At 40.0% G+C, this 11011-nt stretch overlaps 2 protein-coding genes across 3 annotated transcripts; one reads left to right on the top strand and one right to left on the bottom strand.

The window, feature by feature from the left end:
- The first annotated feature begins 74 nt into the window (after positions 1–74).
- Positions 75–6276, top strand: LOC125289139 (neurotrophin receptor-interacting factor homolog). Of its 2 annotated transcripts, none has more exons than XM_048235836.1 (2): positions 75–345; positions 3453–6276. In XM_048235836.1, the coding sequence occupies exons 1-2, from the start codon at positions 108–110 to the stop codon at positions 4652–4654; spliced, it is 1440 nt and encodes a 479-aa protein (XP_048091793.1). In that variant the 5' UTR covers positions 75–107; the 3' UTR covers positions 4655–6276. The 2 variants fall into 2 exon arrangements, with proteins under 2 accessions (XP_048091793.1, XP_048091794.1); XM_048235837.1 differs by lacking the exon at positions 75–345 and adding an exon at positions 452–646.
- A 7-nt stretch (positions 6277–6283) lies between these two features.
- sb:cb1081 (sterile alpha motif domain-containing protein 9-like) lies at positions 6284–9201 on the bottom strand. The gene has a single exon (XM_048235770.1). The coding sequence runs from the start codon at positions 8968–8970 to the stop codon at positions 6499–6501; it is 2472 nt and encodes an 823-aa protein (XP_048091727.1). The 5' UTR covers positions 8971–9201; the 3' UTR covers positions 6284–6498.
- Positions 9202–11011: the final 1810 nt, after the last annotated feature.

Raw genomic sequence — 11011 nt, 5'->3', positions numbered from 1 at the left:
TCATCACGCAAAGCACGTAATGCGCAATGCGTCAACATAGCCCGCCACGCGCAAACTTGTAAAGCAGCACGGCGAGCGCTGGTAGTGCACGTTGACGGATCTTGATCATGGCTTCTGAAGTTTACACAGTGGATATGGTGCTTCAAACTCATGTCAGGGGTATATTAGATGCCGTTGTTAACGTGTTAGTTGAGGAAATGACTGATATTTTTCGTACATGCTTTGCATTGGAGCAAAATGGTGGATCTCATGCGGGTAGTTACATTGGCTTTACAGACCCCGCAGAGCTCCAGCACAGACTAAGGAAAAGTCTTAAAAGTATCCGACAGTCGGGTCCATCGCCAGGTAATGAAAACGTTTGCGAGCATAATGCTATTCGGCTACGCTGCCTCCATCTCGAGTCAGTCAGGAAAATAGTGGCAGCGGTCTTAGAGGAAATAGGCATAGCCTATGCCTAGCCTACTTAGCAAAAGGCTGGACAGGGGCCAAATCATAGACAGTAAAAGAAAGGGCCGAATGTGTTTAGGTTGTAGCACTAAGCCTATCATCAGTTAACTTCCGCTCTGTGTGCCTGACTGAAATGAAAAACAAAATAGGATAGGTCGACATAAATGGTCTTATGGCTCAACTTCTCTGAATGCTAAGGGTAAGTTGATGCATAAAAACACGCAGCCTGGAGACCGATTGTTAATTAAAATAGTTTGAAAATGAATCCCCCGAACATCGTTTAGCTTAATAGGCACATTAAATCCTGTAGTATATTCTATTGGTTTAATCTGTATTCAAATAAATAAAATCATTACTAGGATTAGGACTAAAAATATATGTTAGTCTTAAATTGAATCAAAAGTGTGAACCAGCATATCTGGCGTTGGAGGGTCAACTAAACAAAAACTGAGAGACACCAGAGCAAACCAGAGCAGAGCCTGTCTACGGAGAGCCTGACATTGTAGCTTACCGAATTTTGGTTGCAGTTCCACCAGAGTTCAACTGGGGGCGATCGCCATGAGTGCAAAATGAATAGGAGTCTATAGAGCTAGATGGCTAAATTTGTCTCTTTCACCTGATTGTCGTTGAGAAATCTCAGATGTGATTGTAGTTTTTACAAGTTCAACATGGGTTATAGGTCGAAAGTTGAATGAACGAGTACTTGTGTCCTTTTGGTTTCTTACAGGTTGGGTCGTTGTTGTCCATAACACGCTAGCATTGTGCTAATGACACTTTTGACAGGCTTTTTAGAACATTTAAGTGACGTTTAAAAATATACTCAACAGTGCGTATTTTCTTTGACTCCCCTTTCGAATGCAACATTCAAATTACTAGACAAAAAAAATTATATCCCGAGAAAAGTGGGTTGAGTGGTACAGCTCCATAGACCTCCATTCATTCTGTAGTCGTGGACGAGTACCCTCACATGGAACCATAGAAGGAACTGCAACCAGTTCAGAAACCGGAAGTTTTCCGAGAGTGGAAGTTCTCCCCTTATTAGACATTCAATCGCTGCACCCTTTACATGACGGCACCCCAAACATTTTTATTTTATTTTTTTATTTACATTATTATTACAATATACACGCTGTCTCTGAAGACCAACAAATGCATAACACATGTAGCATACTACAGCTCATGCACGCACACACGCACACACACACACGCACACACACACACACACACACACACACACACACACACACACACACAGGAGTGTGACTTAGTGAGGGACTTGGGCCTGGGACTTGGGCCTGCACACAACCGCTCTATTGTCGCAGGAATGGATGACTGACACACACGTAGCTCCTGGTCCACAGCTCTCATATTTAAAGTAGTAGTAGGCTGCTACAACATGGTCAGGCCATTCATTACTTTTATAATCGCGGGGCAATGTAATAATGCATTCTGAAGCCCTGTTTCTTTTCTCCCACACCGTTGTGCACAGAGGGAGGGGAGCGCTTTTATCCCTCAAGATACTTTCTCCTCCGATAATAAACTTATAATCTAAAAAAAATACTTTTTTACTCATGTGCGTTATGCTACTTGTAACAAGTTACTACCCCACCTCTATAAGATTAATCAGAACGTGAGGTAATCATCATACTGTCGTTTCTTAGTCTTGCTAGGTCTCTACCTCCTTCACTGAATGACACGATGAAGAGGATGATGTTAAGGCCTAATGTATCAGACTGTGGAGCTTTTCTTTTCAAAAACCTGTCCACTGTGACGCAAGGCTATGACAACTAATCAAGCGCTGTAAATATGTGTAGATTTCATACAGGCTACGTTCCAAACCATGATTGCAGCTTCAGTGTTAGATAAAATAATCTGAACTATTTTCTCTGATGTGGCCTCCATTTACTTAACTGCGTAATGATGAAGCTAGAAGAAAGATTCCAAAATTATGCATTAATTTATTTCAATTTCATTTTATTAGCCTTTGTCAGCCACGTACTTCTGTGGCACTCTTGAGGATGCCGGACGGCACCCCGGTTGAGAAACACTGTTCTAAAAACGTCAAATACCCATTATGGACCCTTTCAAGAGAGTTCCATTATCAGCATCATAGTTGGCCCCACAAGACTTCCTTTTTAACATTCCATATGTTATCTTAATGCAGAGGAAGTAGATTGGGGCCCAAATAGAACGTTCAAGCATTGTTTTTGTTTTTATTGTTGAAAGGGTCTATAGTTAGGCTACCAAATTGATAGCCAAGGAGCCAGAAGTGAATACACATGGATGTCTATGGATGTCTTTCATAATACAACTAAACACAACAAAATACATTTATAACCCTTGAGCCAGCTCCTTACTATATGATCTCGATGGCGATGCACCGTTTGTTTGCACCTTCAACAGCATTGCATACCTGGTTACTGCCCTCAAACGTCCACAAATGCCCGTATGTTTGTGTGAAAGAATGAGCACCTAGTATGACTGTCAGACTGTTTGGTAAAACATCCACATTGCATAATGTATCAACATTTCATAATCACATCTACCCAAACAAAATGAATGAAAGGTCAGTGTTTTCATGAAGAGACTGTGGACATAACAGCCACATAGTAATAATATTTCGTATATTAAAAGATGAATAAACATCTCATTGGAAGAGATGTCCTGAAAGTAGTAATGTTAATATAAAACAGTTCACATGCATGACTATCCAATTGTCATGATTAGACTCAGAGAGCTGCATGTATGTTACAAAACAAATTTAAAGCAAAGTTTGTCAATTGCTGAACAGACTTAATTTCCTTCCATAACAGACAAGTTTACTAAATGTTTTGTTTGCCTTAATGGCAACTGACCTGGGATGTCCCTCTAAAACAGCCATAACCTGTACATTGGAGGACTTGCAAAATTATCCTACCTGAAAATGGCCTCACACATTCAGATCATTGCCCTCTCTCTCTCTCTCTCACACATTCACTCCCTCCCTCCCTCCCATTCATTTATAGGGTGTGATAAGCCGCTTTCCACCGCCATAAGGACACCAACCCCCCCTAGTGTCAGCAGACAAGCCAGCCGTCAGGTCCTTCCTCAGTGCAGTTCAGCTCATGATGTGTATGTGGCAGACTCCAAGGTAATGACTGACCTGCCTGTTGTCATTGAAACGTTTGCTGATGCCCATACCTTGTTTTCTTCGCTGACCTCTGGTCAGAATGAAAGGGAGGTGCAACATGGGCTGCTTGAATTGGGATCACAGGCGCCTCTGACAGTGCATGCTCAAACAGAGTGTAAAGTAGAGCTAGAAGAGGAAAAGCCATTGACCGCTCAGACGCCATCAGAGGAACACATTTTACACTCGGGCAGCGAAGGAGAGTCAAGGTTAACTGACAGTAGCACACCACCCACAGAGGGGAGTGTGAGCTCTCTAAGTGCCTTTCCTCTCAAGATGGAGGTGGAAGCCACACCCAGCATCGCACAGTTGGATAAAAGTGAGGGAGCAAGTGAGGCTGAGATTGTGGATGTCACTCCACCTCAGCCCAGCACCCCAGATGGTCATCTCGCCTGCCCTACAGAGTCAGGAAAATCACCTGACCATGAAGCGCCTGCGGTTGTCATAATGGGGGCAAGTGATGTCAGGAAGGGACTGGAGGAGGTGAAGAGGTGGCCGAATAAAGATGAGGAGGAGGATGAAAAGGAGGTGAAGGAGGAGGAAGATGGGTCCTATGATATGAAGGCCTGCTTGTCAGGGTCGAAGCCCAACATAACACTAAGATCATCTGGCTCAATAGTGAAGGTGGGCGCTGAACAAGTAGAGAGAGCAGGAAAAAAAGGAGGAATTGTACCTCTTCTACCTAGCTGTCCATCTACACAATTCATCAGCCTACCGCTGCCCTCTTGTTCCGTGCAACTGGACCGCTTACCCCCGCGCTTGACCCTCAAGAAGAAAACCCTTCTCGTCTGCCAGGACTGCACCAAGGTCTTCCGCTGTGTCAAGTCTCTGCACAAACACCGGCGCTTCCACTCCGGTGAGACACCGTTCCACTGCCCGCAGTGCCCCAGGAAGTTCATCCTGCGCAAGAGCCTGCGGCGCCACCTCCGGCGGCACACGGGCGAGAAGCCGTACAGGTGCCCACATTGTGGCAAGGCCTTTCGACTCCACAAGGGGCTGGAGAAGCACATGCACGGCAACTCCAGACCCGGGCCGTGTTAGTTTGGATACAGAGAACCATTGCAAGAGTCGCTTTGAAGGAGGAATTGCACTCAATATGCCAATGTGAGTCTGTCTCTGATTTATTTTTGTGTCTCTGTGTGTTGCATTATATGTGTATGAGAGAGTTATACATATTTCTTCAAAGGTTTCTTTTTTTCCATACACACTCTGTTTAACAAAGAGGAAGTTGTGTTTTCATCCCAATTGTATGGATGAGGTGCAAATATTGCACTCAATCATGGCTGTTGAATGCCACTGGACCTTTAATGTTAAATCCTAAGTAGAAGGATATTTAGCCATTTCCTAGCTAATGTTCTTTTTAATGTGAGACCCTGACAACTTATGTTCTAAATGTATTTATGTTTACCGGGGAAATGTACAACACTGTAATCCAGAACCTTATTTTCTGCCTATGTTCACCATTTCATCAGACTTTTTTCCCAAACAAAAACTCTTCGGACAGTTCATGTGATTTGTAGTAGTTGGTTGTTAGTAATACTGTATATGACACAGATTGTTTTTGCCATTGTTTAAATACATTTACTCTTACTTAATAATTTATGTTTATTCATGCCTTGCATTGAAGAACTTGATATGGTAAGATGTGTACTGTAGTTGACCATGTCCATAAGAAGCAGTCTGTAAAATAAGTGCAGTACTACATTGTAAACTCAATAAGCCTATTCAGTCAAGGAAAGGGACATAACTGGATATAACTTCTTCTTTTATTTTGTAACTAAAGAATTAAGAAACTAAGGAATTATTATTTATTTTATTTTCCATCAGAATCATTATGTTCATAGAATGCAGTATTTGGTACACAATAACGGGCTGTTCAAAGTATTGGTTGTATTGTTAAAACATAACACATTGCAATATCATTACATTTCAGACAATTCAAAATGTTTCATGTAAAAGCTATATAAAATAATGAGGGATATGATTACACTCACTGCAATATATGTACAGGTCTCACAATGAATAAAGGTAAACAAAAGGGAATCCAAGGCACTCTTCTTAAAAATTATTTTAAAAACCTTTATTTTACTGGCTATGTCACAACAGAAAATGTAAAAAGATATAGGGAAAAGCAACCCGTGTGTAGCGGGGCAAACAGCTTTCTTCAGGGTGTGCTTCCCAGACAAACAATAGACCTCTGAAGTTCCCCCTACAAAAAGCTGCCATCTTTGACATCCGGTATCTGGCGATTTTTCCTATGGGAAAATAACGTGGGGATTTTGAATAATCGCACCTGTTAAAGTCTCGTGGGGATGAAAAAGTCTGAAATGCAGACGTTTTCCTGAACACACTTTTGTCCTCTGCCTTCGAGTGAATACTGTGACTCCGGTAAGTGAAGGCGGCACACTTAGATTTTTGCTAGCCCAGACCTAACTTGCAATGCAATTTGCCATAGGTAGTTAGCTTCAATTAACAACCGGATCTCCTTATATGGGCAAATATGGCCGTTTTGGATCTTTTTTGTAGGCGAACTTCAGAGGTCTATTTCCCCTCTTGTGTAGGCTAATTGGTAACACCTGAGTGACATGGTGAGCTACCACATGAAACATACCAAAACACTCCACTAGGTGGCTGGTTGTAAATGTTCACATGAAAAAGAACAAATCACCCCCAAAAAAAAAACAGTCCACTAGGTGGATACATCGTGAATATCCACATACAGAGAGAGTCCACTAGGTGGCTATATTGCAAGTTAAGCCCAAACAACAGAAAATGATCACAAGAAAGGTCTGAAATCTAGTTCTTCATTCAACTTAGGGTACACTGTGGCCTGTAAATCGTATATATAAAATGTTTCTCAATGTAAAAGTAATTTTAATCGGTCATCACCCTGAATGTTCATATTTGATGTTAAAGGCCACAGGACCTTTAATGTTAAATCCTAAGTAGAAGGATATGGCACCATTTCTCAGGACCTGCTCCTTGTTGTGAGGCTCTACCTCAATCACTGTATCTTCAAGAAAAGCCAAAACTATAGGTCTCTCAATTCGGCCTTGGATTCGCATCAGACATTCCTCTATGTCCCTGTGATCAGGACCTGTTCTCCCTTCTGTTTCGTTTGGATCATTGCATGCTCCTTTCTCTAACTTCGAAGGCTGAAGTAGTAGTTCACTCAGTGTTTGCCAACCTTTTGTAGACTTCATGTAGAGGGGCACCAGATAGCGAGAGCGGAAGAATTTCTCATACATGGTGTTGTATGCCTGTCTCATCTTCATGACCACATTGCTGAGGTCCTGGCCCTTATTTGCCTGGAGCAAGTGAAGATGGTACAACTCTGGACTGTGGTCGGTCTTCTGTCTCAACAAAAAACCTTGTAAATCAGTCAGAGTTGTAACGTCCGTCTCCAGCATCTCTATCTCTTTGTCCTCAAACTTCATCTTCAAAACTCTAGGTGGTGTCCCCACATATTTCTCACAACATTTGTCAGCATATTCTCTAATAAAAGTTGGGTCATCCCTCTTGAGATCAGGTTTGGTGTAGGTGAGATATTTTTCAAAAAACTCAAACCTCGTATTGACCTCTGCCTCAAAGTTCCTCATGATTTTTCGGATTTTGCGTGACAGTTGAAAGCCCAAACCTTCATGAATATTTTTGTGAGTCGAGACATCACACCAATCATTGTTGACATTTTGATCACTCACAAAACCTTGCAGAGCAACCTGTAGATATCCCAACTTTCCTAGAAAGTTAAAAGTCGGAGAAATGTTCACTGTACCATCCTTCACCTCTTCATTACCTTCCTCTTTCTCAGCAGCCATTTCTTCCTCCTGAAAAGCCTTGATAGCCAAAAATGCTAATCTCAATGCCTTAGATGGGCAATATTTTCTTCTCATGTAGTGAAGCAAATGATGTTTGTGAACTTGTGCTAGGGTATCCATAATGAAAGAATTATTGGGGTGTCTTCTGATTGCCTCTCTTGCCCAAATCTCAGCATTGATGTAATCTTTCTCAATTATCGGCAAACTTTTATCGACCATGAGGTAGTAGAAACGTGCGAGAGCTTGTGGAAAGGTTGGCCGGTCTCCAAAGATCGTAGAAGCCTCCTTCATCAGTCTTGTGCACATTATCTTCCCCTCTCCTTTACTGATGTGCTGAATCAGTGTTGAAAATTGGTCTTTATCCCCATTTCTGTCTTCTCGCATGGTGAGCATTGTCTTTGTTGTCTGCATCAGACTTGGTGATGCTATCTTTGCACAAAAATTCTGCAGAAACAGATAGGTGACCTCACCCATACTTAGTCCATGATCCCTAAATAACTGAACACATTTATTGGCGATCATTGGATGAGCTACACACACATAGTCTGTGTTTGTCTCAAAATTTGTGTATGCAATTAAGAGATCCGAGAATTGACCCATCTGCTCTTCAAATGATGGTTGCCTGTGAATGCTCGGACTTTTTTGTAGAAACTTCTCGCACTGATCAAGAAGAAAGTCAGAGCCAGGTGCATACTTATTGACCAAGGCGAGGATTGCAAAGAGTTGATCTTTGCGAGGTCTTCTTTTTATTTTAGGGGGCACTATGACATTGCACACATTTGCTGTATATTCTGCTGAGTCGATATCGCCATAGATAATATTAAAACCATGGAACTTCTCGTGTTCATTTTCATATTGCTTCATGACACTCCTGTGATGTTGATCAAATTCCTCCTTTTCCCACATCTCTCTCTCCATGTTAAGTTTTGCATTCAAGAACACTGTATTGTTCAGATCACGTTCTGTAAATTCAGCTTTTCGGACACAGTTCAAAATGATGATGGGCAGGCTGTTGTCGATTTCGTTCAACTCATCAAAAAGTGCCTTCTTTAGAGTTTTTGATAAATTGTCTTTCAGCATGTCTGCATTATCAAGTAACAGCAGTGCAGGCTTTCTTCTGTTTTTTGTATTATTTTGCTTGGTGACCAGGTTTATAACATCTTTGGCGATGACGTTTGGATCAAGGACTACGTTAGTTGCTAGTTTTGTGCACCAGAAATCTTTCTGCAGATCCCATAGAACCTGCATTGCCAATGTAGATCCTCCACTTCCTGGCTGATGCAGCAGGTTAACCATAGTGACAGTCCTTCTTGTCTGATATGTCTCGATGAGACTCTTAATCTTTTCATAACCGTCTCTTTTTACAAATGGCATTCCATTCTTCTCTGCTAAGTAGAAGTTCAGCCACTGAGGTGGGGCACCCTTGTAGAAGTTGGCCTGAATGTGATGTATTTTCTCCCGATCAAAGACTCTACCCTTAAACTTATCTGGATGAACGACATCTAGACTGGACAATTCTTCTGTGATGGCGTTTGCCATGTGGTCTACTGTAAATTTATTTGGTTTTAATTTAAATTAGACTGATGTTCTTTGGAGTAGGCTTTAACAGTGTTCAGCTTGTTGATTTGCAGGATATCAGATTTGCAGGATAACTGAATGTGAAGCTGAAAATGGGAAAAAAAAGAGCACTGAGTTAACTGTCTATAAATTTATCACAAGCCATTTGCAATTTTAGGTACATAAAAATGAATTCAATAAATGGGAATGTGAGCTACGTTGGAAATAATACAATAATACTGAAAAGTGGAACAATACTCCTAAAGCAATTTAAAGAAATTAGCAGCAGCAGCAGTTGAATATGATGCTCATGGATGAACTGTAAAGGTCTGGCATATTTTAGTAAACAAAAGAGTACGCCCTTTCCCTACATAATCGTGCAGATTAGGATTACAAAAATGATTGGCGGACTCTAGACATCTTTACTTGAAAATCAACACAGAACTGTATGTAACAATGTTGCTTGTGGAAATGTATATTTTTATGCAAATTATCATTCAGGCATTCATTATTTCTTTAAAAATAAACTGCAGTTGTCTGTTCACAAACTATGACCTGTAGTCCTAAAAATGTAGGCTAAAAATGTTAACTAATATATACCACAAAACTTCCACATTTACATTTAATTATTTAAGTCAATATTATTATGTTTTATTGCAACTTTACTTAAATGGTATGTATAAGTATGTAAATGAGCCATTGTCTACTGAAATGCACAATAATTTGCATACATTTTAAGTACAGAAACACTGGATAAAGTCGGGTTAAAAATTCTTCTTTTTGTTTTTCATTTTGGACATATTAGAGTGAAATGTTATTATAGTACAGCAGGTGTTTTGAATTGGAATATTTTGAATACATCAAAGTACTACCAACAGCCAGCAATGTTTTCATTAAAAATATTTATTTCTTTATGAGATTTTCCTTTTTCTCAGAATATATTTGCTTCCCTTCAAGGGTGGATTTTTTCTAATTGTTTTCATTGTGAGAGCACAATAAATCACCAAAAGATTATTTTTTTTATACCTGTTTGTTGTCAACTTTACCAAAGGTGCCTATAATTCTGGAGGGTACTCTATATGCCAGACTGGGACATGGACTTTCAGCAAATTTATGAAGACATTCTCAAAAACACAGCATTTTAAGAATTGCAGGTATATATAACATATAACACGTCAAATAATTATTGACATAATGCAAATAATCAGTTGTGGAAGTGTTGTGGGGATATCTAGATTTTTACCCTATAAACATACAGGGTGATAACACACAAAAAGCTGCTGTCAATGCAATGCTATTACTTATTTTCTAATTTTCTAGGATGGCATACTGTAACTTGCCAAAAATCACTGAGACATATTCCCCTCAGGTGGTACCAGCCAACCCCTCTGGCTCAAGGACTACTGTGTTGACTTATCGCTACCTTAGAATAATAAGGTTCTATCTGCGTTTTGAGTAGTTCTGAGATATTGAGCTTCAAAGTTTTAGAATTCCATAGAGTTACATGGTAAATGGAACAAGTTCTTTTTGATATAAAGTCCAAATATGTACACAACTTTAAGAAACACCTCATCTGAACTTAAAAAAAAAACTTTCAAAGAATAAAAAATATGTAAATAACTCAATTTTGACAAAAATGTCAGATAGAACCTTATTATTCTAAGGTAGCGTTATGTCATTTTTAACACTAAATGATAATCATGACATTTGGTCTGAGTCCATCATCACATTCAAAATTCAAATTAGGACAACAATTGAATATGGAAATACTAGAGTAATGAGGCACAGGTTTAGTCATTCATATGATAGATGTGCTGTCAATAGTTTACAATTTAGATTTACAATCTTGCAGACACTTCTGTATGAGGGTAGCTTTATCTTTTGACTAGGAACAATTTTAGATAAACTACATTTGTTACTAGATAAACACTCCAATAATGATTCATCAGTAAATTACAAAACATTACAGTCATTCAGCCTGCAAAACTGAATAATAAACCTTCTGCACAGTCCATGCCATGCA

This window comes from Alosa alosa, chromosome 24 (assembly GCF_017589495.1).
Source record: "Alosa alosa isolate M-15738 ecotype Scorff River chromosome 24, AALO_Geno_1.1, whole genome shotgun sequence".
Classification (NCBI taxonomy): Eukaryota; Metazoa; Chordata; class Actinopteri; order Clupeiformes; family Clupeidae; genus Alosa; species Alosa alosa.
Note: the sequence above shows the minus strand (reverse complement) of the source record. Positions and strands in the feature narration are given on the sequence as shown.

What these genes read in the sequence shown, in the direction of transcription:
- LOC125289139 (XM_048235836.1), top strand. Translation starts at nt 108, where the DNA reads ATGGCTTCTGAAGTTTACACAGTGGATATGGTGCTTCAAACTCATGTC. An exon ending in ACAGTCGGGTCCATCGCCAG is followed by an intron (nt 346 to 3,452) that starts GTAATGAAAACG and finishes ATTCATTTATAG; the next exon opens with GGTGTGATAAGCCGCTTTCC.
- sb:cb1081 (XM_048235770.1), bottom strand. Translation starts at nt 8,970, where the DNA reads ATGGCAAACGCCATCACAGAAGAATTGTCCAGTCTAGATGTCGTTCAT.